This window comes from Psammomys obesus, unplaced genomic scaffold (genome assembly GCF_907164565.1).
Source record: "Psammomys obesus unplaced genomic scaffold, mPsaObe1.curated_primary_1811, whole genome shotgun sequence".
Taxonomy (NCBI): Eukaryota; Metazoa; Chordata; class Mammalia; order Rodentia; family Muridae; genus Psammomys; species Psammomys obesus.
The window spans coordinates 183,325-205,775 of NW_026586589.1; the positions used below are offsets into that span (position 1 = coordinate 183,325).

The 22,451-nt window shown below is 43.6% G+C and overlaps 1 protein-coding gene across 3 annotated transcripts in view; it reads right to left on the reverse strand.

The window, feature by feature from the left end:
* Nucleotides 1-5,203: 5,203 nt before the first annotated feature.
* Nucleotides 5,204-22,451, reverse strand: part of Stk4 (serine/threonine kinase 4) — a 92,289-nt gene continuing 75,041 nt past the window's right edge. For all 3 annotated transcript variants that reach the window (XM_055602303.1, XM_055602301.1, XM_055602302.1), the window contains one exon: nucleotides 5,204-8,983. In XM_055602303.1, the coding sequence (XP_055458278.1) occupies nucleotides 8,825-8,983 (159 nt within the window). In that variant the 3' untranslated portion in view covers nucleotides 5,204-8,824. The remainder of the gene's footprint in view (nucleotides 8,984-22,451) is intronic.

A 22,451-nucleotide genomic window follows, 5' to 3' on the forward strand; every position in this document is an offset into this window, starting at 1 on the left:
TCTCCCTTGATTTCTTTCCACCTTGTATTCTGAGACAGGCCAGTACTCCTGACCTCGACATTCTTCCAAGCAAGGGTAAACATGCTCTGGGGTTCAGTGGAGGCCATACTTGGAGGGATTCATGGGAAGAAAGTTAAGTCCAGTCCAGCGTACTGTCTTCAGAAATCTGTTATTCCCTTCCTCTACAGGATGCCAAAGGATTTGGATTCTGTAAGGCCCAATTCATGTGGGCTAGCATTTGGTCCAAGTTTCATTTGCCATCTCATCTAGTTGCTAGAGTGCAGCCAGCTCCTGGAGCAAGAACAGAGGAGGCCAAATCCCCGCTTTGAAATTCCACCCCAAAATCAGACCCGCCCCAAATTACATTTTCCCTCAGAATCAAACATCACACACACACCCTGCTGAGAGAGATGGAATATTCTCTAAGGATGCTCAGTTTACAGTCTTCCTTCTTCAGCCCCATATCACAAGTCAGAGAGCCAGAGAAGTCTTTATGGCCATAGTAGAGAGCAATCCCACACCTGAGTCCCTTTTCAGTTCAAATATAAGCCAAGCCAGTTGTTACGGTTCAAATATGAAATGTTCCTGGTGGGCTCTGAATGCCTAAGCCCCAGCTTTGGTGCTGTTTGGGGGAGATAATGGAAACTTTAAAAAGCAAGGCCTAGCTGAAATAAGTCACTAGGGGCCTTTAAAGGGCAGCCCCAGTGCACAAGACCTGCCCAAGATCAAGCTAGTCAACATTCCAGTAGGCCCCACCCCTATCGGTTTAGATGGCAGCTAAGGAAGGAGGGTTCCATTTTCTTCAGGCCCCCTGGTAGGTTGACTGTGTTCCAGCGAATGGCCCCAAGCCTGTGCACTAATTGAATGCAATAGGTTATTTTTAAAAAAGAAAAAGACACAAAAATGGTAATGGGATGTGGTGAGGGCTCTGGGATGAATTAACGAACAAGATCAAAATACATTGTACACATGTATCAAATTCTCAAAAGTTAAAAACATTATATAAGATTGTTTTCCAATTGAACATCAAAGGTTTCTTTGGTTTTGAACTTGATATCATTAGAACTGTACAATATAGATTCCTTTGTGCCTGCTTTTTTTGCTATGGTGATGGTAAAATGTAAATGAAATTTGCCATTTTGATCATTTTAAATGTAAAGTTCAGGGGCAGAACATGGATTCATGCTGTAACACTACCATTTACCACCTCTCCTCAGACCTCAGCCTGCAGAACTGAAATTCCTGCCCCCATTCCTCCCTCCCTCCAGCATTCTACTTTGTCTATGAATCTGACGACTCTAGGACCTTGTAATGAAAGAAGAGCTATGTTCTTTTATGACTGGCTTGTTTCACTTACTGTCATATCTGGGGCCTATCCATGTGGTAACATATATGAGGGTACCTTTTCTTTTTAAGACTCAAGCAATGTCCGTTATGAACATAAACCATATTTGTCCATTCATCCAACAACGGACATGTCTCACTTTATTCTAATGTCACAGAGATCAGCCAGGCTTTTGTGTATAGTGAGAAACTGAATGTACAGGCAGACAATGGGTGGACCATTCATTCGGAGAGCCCTGACTCTCCACCCACCACAAACTACCCAGAAAACCTGCTCCTGCTTGTATACAGCCCAGGAAGCCAGCCTGCCACTGGCTAGACTTGGAAGGCAGCCAGCTTGCTGCTACCTCTAATGGCAATGGAAGAAACTGAACTATAACTCTGTCACAACCAGCTGACCACACGTTAGAGCTTGATTAGTAACTGGGCCCCCTTAATTTCTGTCCATTTCCAATGAGGGACAATCGGCAGCTTGTCTAGAGCACCCCAGCCCAGAGCTTCCAATCAAGGCGAAGCCTTCCATGCATTTCCACTGTAGAGTGAGGTCTCCACTCCTCCTTTCTGCCTTTGAGCCTCTGTGCAAGTCTTAAGAGTGACAGAGCAAGCTCTACACAACCTTCGCTTTTCTTTCTCATTTGGTCGGTCTTGGCTTTCTCCTCAATGGCTATCGATGATCCGTTTGCAGTGCTGTGTAGTACTGCACTACATGACTTAGGTAACTTATCAGTTGTCACTGGGTATCTGGATGGCTTCCTTTTACAAAATAAAGGACTGCCATCATAGCCCCATGAACATACCTTACCTCTTCCCGTCTCAGATGCTAAGCAGATTGTGCCAGATTAGTTCCTGGATAGAGATCATCTGGGATATCAGTGTTCCAGGCTTACAACACAAGCTACTCATGGGGCTGAGGCGAGACTGTTAATTCAAAGCCTGCCTGGGGACAGCTTGGACAACTAGCGAGACCCTGTCTCAAAATTAGAAAGAAAGAAAGAAAGAAAGAAAGAAAGAAAGAAAGAAAGAAAGAAAGAAAGAAAGAAAGAAAGAAAGAAAGAAAGAAAGAAGGCTAAGCTCAGTGGAGGAGTGTTCACCTAACATGCTCGAGACACTACATGAGACTCAGCTCAGTTCCCAGCTCTTCGATGCTTATAGCGCTCTGCACAGTTCCGTTTGAGGAATTACCCAGAACTGCTGGGTCTCAGGTCGGCTCACCGGTATTCAGGAAACTGGCTGCTCCACATCCTCACCGACCTTCAGCGATTCCACGCTTGGTTTAAGCTGCTAAGGTGGGTGTGCAGCGCCAGCACACTTGCCTTGATACACTCGTGATTAAAGCTAAGTATTCTCTCATAATGGTGCTACAAACACGAGTCTTCACATACTAGTCCCTTCATAAGAAACAGGAATCTCTCTCTCTCTCTCTCACACACACACACACACACACACACACGACACACAGGCCTCTACTTACCTGTGGTTCTACCCCAGCAGGTGCCCTCCCATCCCCCAGGGGCTTCACACACAGCCTTCTCAGTGCTGCTCCCCATTTTGTTTTCCTTAGAGCCCATTACTCTCTTCTGAAAATATCATTTATTTACATTTTATATAGACTTACTATGGGCATGAGTTACAAATTAAAGCAACCAGTGTGTTGTCCTGTACTCATGACTCAGAACTCATGAGCACTGCTGCCTTCGAGAGCATGATTGTTCCGGAGGACAGACAGCTCTTGGCAAAGCTCCAATGAGGAACTAATGAGTGTCTGCATGTCTACCCAATCCTCTCTTCTAAAACCAATAGTAAACACTCAGTGCTTTGTGCTCAGTTGCAATAAGATTTGGTTCACTCTTGGCTATTTATAGTGGGTTTTGTTTTGTTTTGTTTTAAAGCATTTGGACATTGTACAGGCCAACCAGCACACCTGTCCCTGCCTGAGACTCCGCCATGGCTTCTCTTGCATCACACTCCTCCAAAACCACCCTTGTAGGGAGTTCTGTTGGGCTGAGAGAGCAATGCAGACACCGGAAGAAAGCACTGAGTCTCTAAAGGCTCTGTCTGCACTGTCTTGTCATATGCCAAGTGCTTAGCAGAAAATCGAAGCACTGTTCCTCTCTCTGGTCAGACTGAGAATCTGACAACAGGAGTATCTGTCAACCCCAGCAGGGGTCCAAAAGAGATGCTTAGTGTTTCGGGGAGTGAACACATTAGGCAATAAAAATGCCATCACTCCACTCCTAGAAAAGCAGAACAGCAGAGTGACAGCATTAAATATCCCAGCACAACTCGACTTGCAAGATCTGCATTTGCTCTTCCACATGAATCTGTTCCCTCCCTGCTCCTGGCTGACCTTTTTATGACTAAGGGTCACTCTGGCTTGGTAATTCCTGGATTCGGATGCACCACCCAAGGGCAGGGTCCTACTACTTCATCTTGAATGACGATTCCAGAGTGGCCCTGCATCAGGCTCCGGCCCAGCCTGTCTTTACACATGTTCATCCCTCCCTTCCTCCTTACCCTGTGCTGACCAGGCTGCTTCTTCCTTCCTTCCTTCTCAAGTTTCCAGATGCTTCCCTGGTGTCACGGCACCACTGCCCCTCACTCTGCACACACAGTGGTGCTTTTGTGCTTAGCTAGTCCTCAGGCACTCTGTGATGTCCAGTCCTGAGCCAGAAAGAAACCTACTATTGCTGTTTTACTCAACAGTCACATTGCTAACGGGCCTTCTAAACACGCAAACCCAAGGTTTAGTGCTGTGTCCGGCTTTCCTCAGAAAAGCTCTTTCCTGCAGCTGGCAGTGGTTAATGCAGAAATCTATAACTGGATGAAGCGCTGAGAGTGGAGGTGGAATGCTTGGCCCCACGTGGGACATAACAATCCCTCCAAAGCTCAGGGGACATCTCAGAAGAGGGGTGGGAAAGAACGAGAGAGGCAAGGATGGGGAGATATGCAGCGAAGTGTTACCTTCTGACATGACGCTTGTTGCACTCAGGAACTCACTGCAGCGGTGGTTATCTGCCCAAAACATACACAAGAGTGGACCCATCAATGCTTCGTCATGGATAAGCAAGGGGACCTGAGGCCTCATTCCTTCCAGAGGGACTATTGGCAATTAATGCTCTGAGGAGGAGTGTTGCTTTCTTCAGTAGCATAGCTGCAGATAAGTCAGCCTTGCTCCACCACTAACTTTCCACTAAGGCACGTGACTCTAATTAAACTCAGTAAGCCATGCACAAAAGTAGAAGGGGCACTCACTGAGCAGAGGTATATCTGTGGAAGAAGAAAAATGAGGGAGGGAAATTGGGGGGAGGGGTGTGAAAATGACTAAAATCCATTACATAAATGCAGAAAACTGTCAAATGATAAAACAACAACATAGGATCCATGGTAGTACAGTAAGGAGCTGGGACACTGTGGAGTTCCTAAAAACTTGTCATATTCTGTTTAATAAAAACTTTTAATTGTAAACTAGGTATGGTGGCACATGCCTGTAATCCCAGCACTTGGGGAGGCAGGGACAGGCAGATTTCTGTGGGTTCAATGCCAGCCTGGTCTACAAAGCAAGTCTAGGACAGCCAAGACTACACAGAGAAACTCTGTCTTGAAAAACCAAAACAAACAAACAAACAAAACGAAAACCTCAGTTGCATTTGTGTGCATATACACATTTCTGTTAATATGTGTGTGTGTGTAAAATCTATGTTCATTCCAGTTCATTGCCAACTAGCTCTGTCATAAGTGCCAATCAGCTGACCTCCCTCCCGGCTCTGGATCCTAGAATATACACTCAACAACACCAACATTCACAACACTGCACGGTACTGACATGTATGGAAAATCTCATGTTAAAAAAGGGATAGTCTGCAGTCTAAAGACCAGTTTATTTAAAACAAGGGTGAAGGGTATTGGGGGAAGAATGAAGGAGAACAACTCTAACATAAAAGCACACAGGAAGTACCTCAAGTTAAAAACAAATGGCAGTGGAAGAAGCTAGGTCTCAAACATACAAACAGCTGACCTCGATTATTTACACCCAAACCTTACAAAATAGCATTTCAAGTCAGCACTTAAGCCAGTGTTATTAGTTTTTGTTACAAAAGATTAAAGCTACAAACTTCACATTTTTAAATTGTACATCAGCAACAGCATTTAGGATTTTTTTTTTTCTCTCCAAGTTGGTCTGAGTGCAGGCTGGTAGAAGAGACTTGCCCCCTAAACACAAAGAACATGGATTCCAAAGATGATGAAGGTAATCCTAATAAAAATACAAACACAGTGCTTACAAAGGGTGAGGAGTGTGGTTTGCACAGGAACAACTCTCCCCAAATAAAGAACTGTAATCTTTAGAGGCAGCAAGGTATGCTGGGAAAGACAGTGGAGGAAGACTGCTACACTCTGCTGTCATGACCTTGAGAAACAGACCTTACCAGAGCCTCGGTTTCCTTAAAACGAAGAGCTACCCATATCTCTCAGAGCCACAAGTTTGGGTAGAAAAGGGGCTGTTTGGGTTGCCCATTTCTTCTTGGAGTAAGCCTTGTTACTTTGTAATTTTCTGGGTATCTGTCCATTTCTCTACCACTGGTGAATTTGTTAGCATGAAGCTGTTCATAATATTCGGCTTAGTCTCTGACCGTCTGCACGGTCTATAGTGATGCCATCTCTCTCATTCCTGACATCAGACAGGGGTACTGAGTTTTAAATGGTAAAATAAACTCCTGGCATTGGGTGCTACTGTACAGTGTCAAAGACTCAAGACTAAAGGCCCAAGGGTTCAGATTACTGCTCCTATCTCTCCACTCACCGAATAACCTTTCTCACTCCCAGCCACTCAAATACCTTCCAATCAACTGAAGTTTAAGAAAAAATATACAGGAAAAAAAAATTGAAAAGTGCTTCGAATGTATGAATAGGAGCACAACTACAATATTTTTAGAGAGTGTGAGGTTTTGTTTGTTGAAAGGAATATTTAGGTGTGGGCCATGGCTTCTTGGAAGCAGAGAGCCCAGTGTCCTCTGCAAGCCTGAGTCACAAATGCTCAAGCTCAAGGGAAGCAAGATACGATTCCTTGAATTTGGTCCTCAAGGAAAGGATGGTTTGCTACCTTGCCTGTCACTGGATAACACATACACCTTTCCAGGAAATGGCGCTGCTCAGCTAGACTGCCAAGCACCTGACTGCCAGCTGTGTGGTACAGACATGCTTGCAACCCAAACAGACTCCAGATCTAGGATCACAGCTGCAGAGTAGTCACAAAAGAAACTATTTTCCTGTTCTTGAATCTTGCCGTAGGCTTTCTCCATCTGGCTGAGCTCAGAGCACTTTTCTTCAAGAGAAAAGAGCTACAAGGCTGAGAGAGTAAGTAGCACAGCAAACATTATGCATGCCAGATGCTCTGGGCTTTTAAAAGCTTACTTGACTGGGAGACTATTAATTCAGCTGGTTTTTAACAAAAGAAAAGAAAGAGACAGACTTAGACTTAGTCTTCGTGAGAAGCCATGCTCACTTCACTCGAAGCAGTTAGGACTTTCCTGGTCCTGTGACAAAGTGATGCCATGGATCCAGATCCACAGTGTCGCGGGAAGGAATCTTTCAAATTCATTTTACCATATGAGAAATAACTTAATAAGCCCACGGGATTACTATGAAAGCTGCAGTGCACCTAGCTCAGTGTCTGCCATGTGCTACCCAGGGAATGCTAGCTGCCATTTATCATTCCAGCAAGGGCTCCGCAAACTATCCTCTGATTCTTTCTGCCACAGTGACTTTGCCAGCCAGGTCCTGCAGACCAGCTGCCTCTTACATTTTTTTTAAATGTAAAGAATGTTCTTTGTTTTAACTGCAAAGGACAGAATCTGGTCACAAAAGGGAACATCCCCTGCCTTTTTATCGACTCTCAGGTTAGGGAGCAAAAGCAATTATGGAGTTGAATTTCAGTGTCCTCGGGTGCAATCCAATCATGGCTTGGATCAGAGGGAAGAAATTAGGGGAAAATACAAGGACAACTATCTTTCCAGTTTCTTCTGACTGCAGTCTTGAGCCAAAGGTGTGGGAGAACTGCCTTCTGCAAAGCCCCCTGGCGTGCTTCAAACCTTCCACAAGTGCTTGTTTGTCTCTGGGAGACATTTGCAAGAAGCCTACTGATAAGCTGAGACAGAATGACATGGTTCCTCTGAGAAGCCTTTCCATAGCAACTCAGGTACCAAAGGGGTGAGGCAAGGCAAGAGCAGGGGGTCCCTGGGACAAACTTGATGAACCAGTAGCTTCGTTCCCTCAGTGAAAAGGCTCTTGGTCCAGTGGCCCAGGAGAAAGGCCCTGAGTTCCAATCCCTACTTTTAGTCTAACTTGACTGGTGACGTTGGCAATGTCACCTCTCCTTTAATTGCATAACACAAGATCAGACCCACTGACTACTCACATCCCTTCCAGCTCTGGCAATTCTTGGTCCAACTAAGCCTCCTGGGAGCAAGTGTTCTGGTGTTCATTTATCCTTGCCAGATCCTCCATAATGAATGAAAAAAAAAATAAAACAATCACATGTTTGAACGTGGCCCACAAAAGCAATGCCCTTTATGCTGCAGGTAGGAAATGCAGAGCAGAATGCCACATGTGATTTTTCACATGAACAGTGAGATTTTTCTGGACTGGATGGACATGGCCCTATTGGCTAGCTGGTTCTTTGTAGGCTGTCCTTTCACCAGATGTGTCTCCTCTTAAGGCACTGGGCAGTATCTGGATGTGACTATAGGCAGCTGGGAGGGTGTAGATAGATGAAAGGCATTGAAACAGCAAAGGCTAATTTGCAAGGAGGGTGCCAGGCTTCTCCTGGGACTCAAAGAACATTCTCGAGTTCTCCAGGCTTTTCCCTGGCATCGCCGACAGCTTCAGAGGCCAGTGATAAGGGCATGAGGCTCATCACTGTGGTGGCACAACCACCCCAAGACTAATTCTTCCACACAGCCCTGCCATGGCTGGGGCTGGCTCCCGGGACTGAGTGGCCACCAGAGCCTCCCCGTGTCCTCTGCTCTCTGGCTGCAGAGTACCGTAAGATCACAGGAAAGAGGCAAAGTGTTGGAAATTGTACCTATACAGAGACACCACCACACAGAGTGGGGATCTATTCATAATTTATATATATATATGCATATTTATATATTTTTAAAAAGTCTTCCAGAGAGGGCAACCAAAGACTATTACTAGGAGGAAAACAAAAAGAGAATGTAAAAAATTTCCCAGCTGTCACTCAACTAGGAGTCTCTGTTCCTGGGATCTAAAATTCTGAGTTAAAAGCGCCAATACAAACCCTTCAAGATACACCCTGCTGGTGTAAATACACACACCAGGTGACACGACTGTCAAGGTAGCCCTGCCCACTGGCGCACATTCCTGAGGTCACAAAGGTGCTGTGAAATGACAGAGCAGAAGTGCTGGCTAGCAGATGTGACACTAGCAACCCCAAAGCCACCAAAGGCCTGGGCTGGTGTCCTCAAAAGTTCTGTTGCCTCCTCTTCTTGGCTTCAATAGCATCCAGGATTGGCTGCCGCTTGGACCGGTACTTCTGCCGGATCTCCTCCATCTCCTGTTCCATCATAGGGTCAAGGGCCAAGAGCCTCTTCTGAAGGTCCTCCACAGTCCAACTCTTAAGCTAGAAGAGAAGTGAGGAGTAGAGTCACCACAATGTCTAAGCTGAGAAGCCCACAGTGCTGTTGAGGCCATGCATCCCTAAAAAACTGAAGAATGGTTTTGATTTAATGTGCCCTGAATGAGAAGTAAAGCACATATTTAGCATATACAGTAACTTCCTGTATGAAACTAATGGCCGCCTCCCACTTCCTGCCCAGTCCCTAAGAGGAGCAGAGACAGTATGCATATCTCTGGAACCCCAGAGGCCAGTGTTTAGGACAGGGGAGCCACCTCCCTCCCTTACCCCTCAGGGTCACACACAGCCATAACATTCTCTAGAGTGAAGGTGAAGCTAAGCATTCTGTGTGGGTCAACTACACGTGACTCTTGAACACACAGATACAACCTTTGGCTGGAGAAACCCTGAAATTACCAATATCAAGTTTATAAACAGAGAGAAAAAAAACGACATATAAGGATGATAGCAAGGACTGACATGGTGAGCTCTGGGGAGCAGACAGACTGACTCCTTTAATGAGAAAGGATATGAGTATTCTTTTACTCGCAGGCTCTGGTGGACAAGCGAGGGAGGAGTGACTGGATAACCTGGCCAACATCTCCCAGCTAGCACATGGCAGCATCAGAGTGCAACCCAGCACGATGGCCCCACAGCCCATGCTGAGCCAGCTCTGCAGAAAGGCAGCACAGCCTTCTGCAAAAACTCATGTTTCAAACAGGGCTCCTGAAATGCCAGGAAACCGGCAAGTTATGGTCGCAGGCTGGTGTGGTGGCACACAGCTATAACCCCAGCACTTGGGGTCACAGGCAGAAGACTACTGAAAGCTAGAGAGCAGCCTGGTCCACACAGGCAGTTTCAGGCCAGCCAGGACTACATAACAGTACCGTCTCAAAAGAAAGGAGGAAAAAGCAATTTACCAATCTCCTAAGTTGTTTGTACCTACAGAAGGAGAGCAGTGACAGTTTATGAGGAATACTGTAAGAGTTAAATGAAATCTGCTGCCCAAGTGTGAAGTGTTGCTGATTTCACACAAGAGTGGTCCTGGCTCGCAGACGTGTGAGTGAATGCCTGCATTATCCACACGGGGTGGTGAGATTCCTTCTTTGCTCCTAAGAAGTACAGTGTTCCTAGAACTCAAAGGCTCGCCCAACTTGCACAAGGGATCTGTTGTGCCCACATTTATAAACCTATCATATCCTCCAGTCAGCCCTTTCCTGAGGCCTCCACAGGAATGCATTATAGAAGGTGGGTGAAGGGAGCTCCTTCCCGCCCACCTTCCTCGGGAGGTAGGGTGTAAATGAGTGCTACAGTGGTCTTCCTAGAAATGGCTTAGTGTGACCTATCACCACAGGAATTTTCTTTGGCTGGTTTCAGGGAAGTTTTCCGAGAAGTGAGAAAAGCCTACCAGGTTAAGATGAAGCCACCTTTGTAATGGGAGAATGGAAAAACTTGAAAGTATGGGGAAATGCTGGAAAGTTGAGCTGAAAAAAAAAATGTCTTTTTTTCCAGGCTGTGGTTTTATACCAACTTGGAGGTTGATGTTTTTGGCCCAGGGACCCCTGAAGACTGGTGTTTGCCTAGTCTTTAGTGTTTTCAATTCCTCCTCCAAGAGAAAACACCCCAAACCCAATACTGAATGTTGCTGGTAGCTAAGAACTTAATCCTTAGATCACTGTCTGTACTGGCTGTGTAACCCTGAAGAATAACTTCCCTTTTTAGCCTTAGTCTCCTCTGAAAATGCAGGTGGTCTAGGTCCTCCCGATGGGGCTCTAAAGGGCTTCAGAGGAGATCCCAGGTGCCATGAATAGTTAGCTTATAACTCCCCTAGAGTGCACGTTTGACAAATAATGAGTCCTGAATCAAGAAAAGCTGGTGATCACAGCTGTTATTACTGCTACCCTAGGGAAGTCTAATCACCTTCCATAAACAAGCTGTTCTTGCAACTGCTGATTCAAGTAGAATCATACAAGTGGGGGGGGGGGGAGAAACCCATTTTACTCATTTATGCTACTAATATCTAAAAGCTGGTACTTTCCACAAGGTCCACCAACTCACAGTTGTTTAACAAAATGTTTCGTCCATCTGTTTATGAAATAGTCACTGAACTCTATAGTACTGACGAATCACAAGACAAGTGAATGAAATACAACAGAAGCCACTGCCCTGGTGAAGGTCACATTCTAGTGAGGCGAGACAAGAAGTGACAAAACACAGGAAGTAGGTAAATACCCTCCGGTCACAGAGGCTGCATGCTTTGAGAAGAGACAGAGAAGATAAAGGAAAGAAAGCCAGGACCTGGAAAGTATACTTACTTCTAGGACAGAGTACAAGTAAGGGAACTCTAGTGGCATCTTGACTTGCTCTGCAGCAGCAGGCAAGCTCCTTCTCTCCTGAAGGATTCTGTCTCCACTGTAAGAGAAAGCTGAGTATATAGTTCTCAGACATCCTCACAAGCTCAGGGTGTCTCTATGGACACCTGTGTCAGAATTGCCTGTGAAAATGACAGTCCTGAGTATCAGCCCAGAGCTACTTTATCAGACACCACAGGAAGACCAGCATCTTAGAGATGCTACTCAGGTATTTCTTATACATCCTCAAAGTGGCAATAGTGACTCTACATCTGCCTTTCCACTTATCTGTTAGCAAGATTCTCACAGAACTGCTGCTTGATTTAAAGCTTCTTAGAGGTTCCTAGTTTCTAAGCAGCTTGTTTGTCCTTGATTCTAACCTGGAGTAACAGATACTCTTGTTTTAACTCAGCCACCTACATGGTTGCACTTAGTCCTCTGGGGTTTTTATGCCTGCCCCATTAGGACACAGCCAGCAGGGCTCAGCTGAGAATTTGATCACACCATCCAGATATGGATTTTTCTGACAAACAAGCTCAGACAATGGTTTTACAGCGCCAGGTATAGCATTTCACCTTCCTGGTCCTTGGTGACATAAATAAACTTCAAATGGATATTTTGCAAGAAAATATTTGGTTCTGCAATTTTGCTATAACCAGCATCCAAAGAATCACATTTTCAAACCAGCAGTCCAGTAAGTGTGAATGGTTTTCACCAGACGGGAGGAGCTGAACCAGAGCACCCCTCTGGGTTTACACATGCCCTCTGTGCTGTGTCTCCCTCACCTGACCTCCAGAACAATGATCTAGATCTGGCCTTACTAGCTACCTTAGTCCATGGTCACCGGAGCCTGCAGCCTACACCAAAGAAGCTCTGGAGTACCACCCCACCTTCCTCCTCACATCAGGAAATGCACACCCTTCTCTCAGGCACTCAAACCCACCCTGCTTCTTCCTTTGCCTCCCCACCCTCCTGCCCACATTGGAGCTTCAGCAGGCCCAAGGAGCTCATCTCTGGTATGCTGGTGTAATTCAAACCCCATCAGTGTTTTCTTTTTCTGCCCCAAGTCCAAGCCACCACCCCACAGCAAAAACACAACTAAAACCAGAGTAAATCAGATCTCACTGCCTTTAAACTTCTTTCCCCTAGGAAGGCCTCACCTTGAACTCAGCCCCACACATTTAACTCTACCCTTTGTTTGGACTGTGGACAGTGCACTTGGGAGTCCTCAACTGTCATACGTTTCTGCAGCTTCTGGGGCCTAGTACACACCTTTGTCTCCACAGCTTGTGCTCAGTTCATTCTTAACCTTCAGATCTCCACTCAGACATCACAAAACTTTTCTGACCAGATTATCCACCACTTTGTTTTTTTAAACATCACGGTTCAGTGAACTTGAAGAAGAGGAAAATATACATGACTAAATGATTAGATTAATTTTATAATGAATCTGTTACAGTACAAAGAACCTAAACTGCACAGCCACTTCTATCAGGATAAAAAGGATATTTCTGTAAATTCCTATTTTTCTGTTTCATTTCCTTGTTAAGTCCAGAGTAATTTAATTTCATGACTAGGCAAAGGCTGCCACATGTCTTCTCTCTTAGGTAAATACGACTGTTCATAAAAAAAGTACATTTTGTTATTTTTACTCATTCTACTTGCTTCTCTCTCTAGTATGAAAGTTCCAGGAGGGAATGAAATGGCCTCATCTTATTCACTCTGCTAAGCCTTAATGACTGAAGGGAGGAATACATGAATGATTCTTCATTTCTGTTGATGGCTTCCAATGATGAAGTCATCAACCTTGTGATCCAGGAGCCTCTCAGCAGCACCACCAGTCAATCCTTCACCACGTGACCCTTTGTGCAGGGGGTGGGGGCAAACCTCATGCAAACTGTAACATCCTCAAAGACAAACAGTTCAAAAAACATGTCTGAGCTTTCTGCTGATGAGAAGCAAGTCTCCAGTCCCAGGTTAGTTATGAGTGAAGGGTGTGCCTAATGTAGTTTTTTCCTTCAGGCAAAAAACAGCTTCTACTATAACAATGTTCTTGGAGAAAACCAAATAATCAAAATATTAAGAAACAGAACACTTCTGGACAAGAACTGACTCAATGGCCACCCACAGCCGCAGGCTCATTACTGAAGGTGAGAACAGCCCACACAAGTAGACTCTTGTTCAAAAAGAGCTCTCATTTTAGGTGGAGAGCATAGAATTAGTCTTTTGATGAAGGGCATTTAGAACTTCCGAGGCCACCTGAAGGCTAATCAACGCATCAGTTCTGGGTTGATGGAAAAGACTGGGCAGACAGCACCAGTATTCTGTGTGTCACTCACTCCAGTCTAGCAAACACCCAAACACCATCACCTTTTCCCAGTCTGATGGTGTATGTTGTGTGTCCAAGGATCTCTGAGCAAGTTAACTTTAACAACCTCAGGACAGGTGCTGTTTGTTTTAACGACTGGTCTCTAAAGTGTGTTTTTAGATTTGTTTTTAGCCTAAAGTTCAATTTTACCCCTTTTCAGCAAGATATGATGTTCCCTTATTACTGAACTCCACACTTATGTATGTAAAAATATGCTAATTACAGTAGTATTTGCCATGTATTAAGCATTGTGTTTTATCTACACTGATTCATTTAACCTATCTTTAAATGGTATTGTTCTCCTTTTACAGAAGAGGTCAATATGGGTTAAGAGTGGGTAAGTAGGGAGCTGGAGAGATGGCTCAGTGGTTAAGAATGTGTATTGCTCTTTCAGAGGACCTGAGTTTAGTTCCCAGCACCTGTATCAGGTGATTCATAACCATCTGTAACACCAGCTCTAAAGGGATCAGACTCTTCTGGCCTCCAAGGACACCTCACTCACATGCTCATAGCCACACATATATACATGTACTTTTTAATTTAATCTTAAAAATTAAAAGAATGAATAAGTAACTTGCCCATGATGACATAAGTTACTGAAAGAAAGCAAACAAGTTCTGAAAATGAGGCAGTGAAAAGTGTGAAAAATCAGAAGTTATTAACTTAACTAACATTAAGTATGTCACATGGCCCTCAAGTTAAAAATGCTGCTACTAATGCTGTGTGTGAGTTTAGGCAAGTTACTTCACCTCTCTTGAATTAGGTTCCTCATCAATAAAACTATGTTGGTTCTTGCTGTCCTTCTCCATACAGGAACTAGGAAGTGCCTACTGTGTCGTGTGCTGAGGTGTAGTGAATAAATACAACCGGAGAGCTGAACATTTAAGTCCAATCAGCCCACCTTACTGCAGCTTTACTAGATGCGGAACTCTGTTGGCACGTTACCCACCAGAGGAGGGACTATCAGGAAAGGATCGTTAGTGCTGTTGAACTCAGTCCTCTGCAGCTCTACAATAATGGGCATGTCATCCAGTGTGTGCCTCGGAGGATAAAAGCATGTGTTCCACAAGAACACTGGATGTAAATATTGGCAAAGTATATACAGTAAAGCCTGGGACAAGGCAGAAGAGTGCACAAGTAGGAGCTACTGCATCAAATTTATTGGGGGAAAGCAGGAAGTAGATAATACACATAGTGTCTGCAACTGCCTCAAGATGAACTCGAAGTTCATCTTAACCTCACACAGAGGCATCTCTAGAAAACCATGATGGATCTAGCTTATTTCCTCTGGGTGAGGCCACAATGAAATCCTCAAATTCCAATATGAGGAGGAATACAGACTTATTTCCTCTCAAAATATCCTTAACAACTTTAACTACGACGCTCTGAGGAACACCATGTCACTGTGAATAAAGACTTTACAAGAATTACATAGACAGTATATCTCGGATCAACAAGGCTTCACCCTGCCTTCTCAGCAAACCCCACAGTGGGAAAGCAGGTATCCATAGCCAAGGCAGAGGGTTCACAGCCAAGACACAGTGTTCAAGGCTGCCTTAAGTTCCTTACTTCTAGGACCTCTCACCTGACAGTACACTGTGCACAATATCAGGAGGTGTGCATTTCATATACACCATGCCGGAGCACTCCCACACAAGTTGCTCCCTAAATGAAAGGTAAGAATTTTAATGAAAGATTTCCTCTGATTCAAATAATAATCATGAAAACTCAAGGGCCCATCAGGTCCCTAGAAAATCTCCCTAATGCCATGTGTGGTGGCCTGTACTCACAATCCTAATCCTTGATAGGCTAAGGCAAAAGAATCTAGAAGTGGAGGCCAGCCTGGGCTGCACAGAAAGACTATCTTAAGGCCGGGGGTGAGGTGAGTATGGCATACGAATTCACAAGGCAGAGGCAGGAAGACTGGGAGTGTGAGGTCAGCCTGATTTACACAATGAGACCTTATCTCAAAGAAAATATATAAATAGAATGACTAAAGAAATGCGGAGACTTGGGGACTTCCCAAGTCTGTGAAAACACTGACCTCTGTACCCCCATACTTCTGCTAACTCTGCCCTTTGCTCAGGGGACTGTCCACTCAGCATTCCAGCCCTGGCTCCAACTTCCCTTGTCCCCTAATACCGTTCTTTGCTTATTTGAGAACCATCTGAGAGTCGGTAGCCCTAATGTATTCCCAAGCCAGCAGGAAAGAGTTCTTAATAAAAATTTAATTAAGAAATCTATCCTTACACTTTAAATCTCTATGTAAAAACAACATTGATGAATTCTCTCAGGCACTAGGAAGACCCTGGGCTATACAGACGTTTTAAAAGTATATCATCAATAAATATATAAGCCTAAGAGGACAATACAGGTTCGTTAAATAACATATCAATTACTCAAAATGGACCCATGCACTCTAACATTAAAACAAAAGCTAGCTCATTTAGTGTCCTGATTATGATAAAACTGTAAGGAAAGATTCACTTGGAAGGGGGGTTTATTTCAGTGGTAAAAGACTTCTCACCATTCCTAAGACCCTGGTTTGACTCCTGGCACTACAAAGAAGAGAAGAGCCACTCTGGTCCTGCTTGCTAACATTACTCTTTAAGAAAAAAAAAATCTATTTTAAGAGTAGCTCTAAATTGGTATACAAATTTCATATTAAAAAGGTCAAACTGTAAGAGGTTTCTTTACAAGTCAATAGAAACACTATGCCCCTAGAATAAGTGTGAATGCTGAAGGTGGAGGGTAAGAGCAGCACAGGATGAGACAGATGCTCCTGACATTTGAAAACACTAAAGGGAGACACTGAGACTAACGTCACTCTTGCAGCAATATTAATCTTTCAGAAGACAGGAAGACCTAAAACACCAGATGCACCAAGCTGCTGTTTTAACGCAGCTTAATAATTTAAGAAAAGAGTTGGCCAATCACATAAAAATCCCTGCATGCTGTGGCTCTGCGCACTTTCTTGGGCTGGAAATTTCCAAGAGAGTAGGAAGGTCAGACTTTCTTCTCTCTTCCTGTCAAATAAAAGAAAGCGCATCCTCTGCAAAGTTGGGATATTAACAGCAAACAGCTGTGTGTGGCAGTGCCCGCCTATAGTCTTAAGTATTTGGGAAGCCGAGGCAGAAGGATTAAAGTTCAAGATCTAACTGGGCTACATAGTAAAGTACTCTCAAAAATTTAAAGCCACTATCAACGCACAGACATTAATTTTTAAATTAATTAAAAAATATTCATTTTTAATAAATGTGGCCTGAACAGCACCTCCAGACAAAAGAAAGATCCAACTTTACACATAAAACATAAATTGCTTGCAGAAAACTAGTAAAAAGGCAAATAAACCAGCTCATAATACGGCCTGTGATCCCTGCTACCCAGGAGACTGTGGCAGGAGGATCACATCCAAATGGGCTACAGAGTGAGATTATCTTAAAATAAAAATAGAAAGCTGGAGTTGGGGGAATAGGGGGTGAGACATGCCTTTAGTCTCAGCAATTGGAAGGCAGAGGCAGGCAGATCCCTGTGAGTTCAGAGGTCAAACTGATCTACAAAGTCTAGGACAGCCAACGCTATAATGAGAAACCCTGTCTGGAAACACACAGACACACACACAGAGGCGTGCATATATGTATACATGTGTGTGCGTGCATACACACAGGCACATGCTGCAAAAGTAAAAAATGTCCAGGGTTAATTGTTCAATGGTAGAGCACTTGCCCAGACAGCATGTACAAGGTCCTGGGTTCAATGTCTAGTACCACAAAAATAAATACATGGAAATGTAATAATAAAAAGTAAATAGAAATTAAGTATAGCACTACTTTCTAGAAAATCAACAGCCTGACAAGCCCTCCTCCTGAACACTCCTATACATAATGAGGAATAAGAGAGTCCTAACCTAAAGGATTGGAGTACACAGATAATAGAAAAGATAAATTCTCTCTCGGGGCCAATGAGATGGCGCAGCAGATAAAGGTTACATTCTGCCAAGCCTGAAGACTTGAGTTTAATCCCCAGGACACAAAGGACAGGAGAAAACTAGCCCCACAAGTTGTCCTCTGATACACACACATACACACACACCAAACAAACAAACTAACTAACTAACTAAAAAAGGATTCTTTCAAGCAATCCTTTGGGTAGATTGGAGGGGAGGTGAAGCAGGGTGGAGGTGCTGAATATGAACTTCCACAACACAACTAAACAAGCCTGCCTGCAAAGCATGCCCGAGTCTTCCATCAAGAGCCATGAAGTCTTGAGACTTGAACTCTATGCAGTGTCAGTAATCTAAATCTCACCTATGCAGATTGTGTGTACACACACACATGCGTGGCATTCTCAGTTTTACAAGAACCGTGTAATCTTAAGTAGGGATTTTCATCATATATTTCATGTTTCCAGAACACATCTTCCGAAAAAGATGTGTTCAATTTTTATTCTATAAAATATTAGCATATTTATACCTCAGATATTTTGAAGTAATGGATCATTTTTCCTACAACTGCTTAATTGTAATTGAACATGGGTTAATTTATGCCAAGTAAAATGTTTCAAATATGTATAAACTCATAAGAATACAAACATTCTTTGTAAAGTTTGAGTGTCCTGGCTTTTCTGTTCAGATGACTGGTCATCATACAGTCCAGAAGTAAGTTCATCTAAGGTCAAAGCTACAAACACTTAGCTTCGGTTTCTGTGAACTCAAGGTCAGCCAGGGCTATACCGTGAGACTGTCTCGGTTCCCCAGTGTAACACTTTCCTTACTATCTGCACCCCAAATCCCTGCTACCACTGTAAGCACTTTACAGAAAGAAGTCAGCTTTAAACTTGGAACCCACCGTGACTAGAATGGCCACAGTGAGAGCACAGCACATTTTGTGTCACCCAGGAGGTCCCGCAGCAAGATGAAGTTCAGTACTCACATGATGTTTATGAGTCTGTAAACATAGCATTTGCTACCTGAAGCTCTACACTGCAATTTGCATATATTCCTTTCCTTTTGTGAATGGTCTGACTGCAGACAACACACACATGTAGCTTTCACTGCCTTTGACTTAGCACTTCTTCTAAAGAGGCCAGGGAATGTGTGTCAGTGAGCAGTTTCTTGCCTTTCAGATCCACAGGTACCTTCTCCATGTGCTCTATGACAGTCTTTTGTCCCAGGAAACACATCTTTCTCCTGTGTAACCTGTTCTGGGGTTTTCATCTCCTGAACGAACCTGAACTACTACAGGAAGAGTGTAAGTGAACATGTGTGATCTCATGAAAACTTTCCAACATGACAAACCCCAAATAAAAATTTAAGCCTGAAAACTGCCAGCATTATCTCAAATACAGAAGAGCTAGAATCTAAATTTATAGCCTAGGCTGGCTAGTTCTGTGTCAACTCAACACAGGCTGGAGTCATCTGTGAGATGGGAGCCTCAACTGAGAAAATGCCTCCATAAGATCAGGCTATAGGGCTTTTTAGAAGAGCTGGCTGAGTCAAGTAAGCCACACACAGAGGCCAAAGATATGATTCCATTCATATACCTTAAAAAGGCATACACACAAACAAAAACCAGGCCATGGGGAACCTTCAGGGTGATTTAATTATGGTTACTTATAAAACTGTACATATCTGTCAATGCTCATAAAACTATGCAACAGGAACAATTTTTTGTTACGTAAATTAAATCTCAATGAACCTGACTTTTCAAACTAAAATCTACATATCAAAACTTGCTGGTAAGGTAAGTTTTGTAGGGTAACATGTAAGAAAAATTTACAGCCTTCCATGTATGCATTAAAAAGGAAAGTGTGACTCTATCATCTTCTATCTTACTTCTGCAGCTGCCAGGCCTGAGTGAAGAGCTTCACACAGGCTCGGCAAGGGTTCTACCATTGAGCTGAGAATCCAAAATTGATGCCAATGCATTAAAGACTTAAGACAAAACCAAAATTTCACGGGGGCAAGACCCAGATTCACCTAGAATAAAATGAGATTAAGGACTAAAAACCTGACAACAATGACAAAGCAGGATGAGCTAGACTTAAAGCCTCAGATGAGACTCACAAAGGCTTAAAGCAGAGATGACCACGGCGTTACATTACTAAGGGAGGTGTTTCCTCTGTGAGCTGCAAACGTTACTACCCTAACTTCAGTGCTGTCGATACAGCTAACTACTTAACTGTGAGGAATCCAGAGCACCATATACCACAGTTCTTTGTCATGATGCTAATGCTGTTACCTCAGCAAATCAAAATGACTAGAGTAGACCTGCAGAAACACACACAGAAGAGAAACCAGCTAAAGAACAAACAGAAATCAACACTGTTCTGACCAGGAGGCAAGATTCAAGGACCAGGCTATCTGGTGATTGATTGATTGATTGATTGATTGATTGATTGATGGAAAGGTCTTACTAGTTATCCCAGGCTGGCCTCTTACTTTCAGCACCCCTCCTTCCGCAGTGTCCCCAAATGCTAGGATTACAGCTGGGCAGCCAGCTCTGTACAGTAGAAAACCTAAAATGTGGCATCTTCTGGGCTTCTGCGCAATGATCCAACCTATCTTCCTGCCTCTGGAATTCCCAGAGGCTTCTAAGAGGTTATCAAGAAAGCATTGTATGATGCCTCTGCCAGAGCTCTAACAGGAGCCAGAACATGGGCCTTTAGGTCCCCTTACCCCTAAAAGGATGTCATTCCCTGACTGACAGGGTTGGAACTCAACTGACAACTGTGCTTCCTGTGACACCACAGGGAGACAGGGAAGTGGCCTTGAGAAGGGCCTTGTAGGGTCTATGGTGCCAAGACTTGTTTGCAGTTAGGATTCATTTCTGAACCAGTCTGGACTCAGATATCTAGCTGTCTGTGTACCTGAGATTAAAATGATCCTTTAACACCAGAGAATGTCAGGGCAGAAGAATGAACTTTAAAATAAAAGAAGCCAGGCAGCCACGGGTCAGGCAGTCTCAGATCCCAGCGGGACAAATGCAAACAGCATCAAGCTGGTAGCAGTGTTGTTGAGGAGTGGGGGGTGTTTAGTATTTGTTTTGTTTCATTTTTGCTATGCATTTTAAGTGACCCTTGGGATCACAAACCGCAAGCATTTAAGTTCTGTTTCCAGCGCCATCTCAGTAACTGTTATAAACCGAGCTCAGATCTGATATTGCAATCAGAGCAGAAGCAGGCAGCTGTGGGTTCTAAGACAAAGACGACATTCACTAGCCACGCAGCTTCTCAGAAAGCGTATCTGTACAGCAGCTTTCTCTGGCGAGCCTGACACATGTCTTTTTCAGATTGCTATTTTTGACCAGGTTTATGAAAGTAAGAGCACAAGATCTCATTATATTCCATAATACAAATGAATTCAGTCTCAACCTACTTCAAAACTGGCTCTATAGAAAAAGGAAAAAAAAAAAAAAAAAAAAGAAGAAGAAGAAAAAAAACTCAAGAGGTGGAGCAAAAACAGTATGCCCTGTCAGGAGTCATTTACAAGAGTCTTCTCACTAGAAACTGCTCTGCATGATCACCTCTAGCAAAGACCCAGTGACATGCAAACAGTATTTACCCTGGCTAGCCCCTGGGCACTCACTTGGCACTACTAGGCCAGAGACCTAAATACCACTCAGTCTCCATTCAGCTTTCTTCTAGCCCAGAAATGTGAGGAAAAGAAACATCACCTGAAAATGATTAAAAAGTAAACAAACATGGGCAGACCAGAAAGCTAATGGGAAGAGTTTGAGAGCACAGTCTCAATGGTTAACATCCTGGATACTTTACATACCTACCTGAGAGAGGAGGAGTCCCACCAGTAAAAGCAAGCACAAAGACCCAAAACTTAAGCAGCTTCTTGTGGGCAAGAAGAATTCCTGGCTTAATAAATTGGAACAACTAACCAAAAAGCCCCAAATACTAAATGCCAAATAAAGGAGGGTGATTAAGTCAATCAAAATAATACAATGTGGTGGCTATTATATGACCATAAACAAGTATTTTAAGCCAGGAATGGTTGTAGCTGCCTATAATGACAACATAAGGGAAGTTGAGGCGGGAGGATCGTGGATTTGAAGTCAGCCTACACTACACTGCTACACTTTATCTTGAAAAATATTTTTAAAAAGATAGTTCTAGGGGGCTGGATGGATGGCTCAGCAGTTAAGAGCATGTACTGTTCTTCCAAGGACTGAGTTCAGTTCCAAGCACCCACACCAGGTGGCTCACAGTTGTCTGGAACTCCAGTTCCAGGGAGAATCAACACCTCTGGCCTTTGCTGGCACCTGCATTCCTGTGCACACACCCATATACCTAATTAAAAACAATAGTTTGTTAAAAATAGCCCCATAAATATTTTTAATTATGCAATAAAACAGGTTATATTAGCTAAAAAATTAAAACTACATGCAGAAAGATTTCAGTTGTGTAAGATAATAAGCATAAAAAACTGGAAGGAAGCATTGCAAAATAAAAACTGTAATTGATGCTGGGGGTGATAAATAATAAAAGACATCTCTACATTTGTCTTCAATCTCTAAACTTTCTGAAATGAGGATAAAACATTCTCTTTATGGTTGGAATAGAGCCAGTATAACATCCTAGAAGATCAAAGCAACACTAGCAACCAAGCAAGAAAATAACATTTATCAAATGCTTAATGCAGGCAGAAACACCTACATTTTTATACATATCACATCGAGTAGTACCCACTTGTTCCATGAGAAAAGCATTACTTTTAAAAAAAGATGTGTGTGTGTGTGTGTGTAGA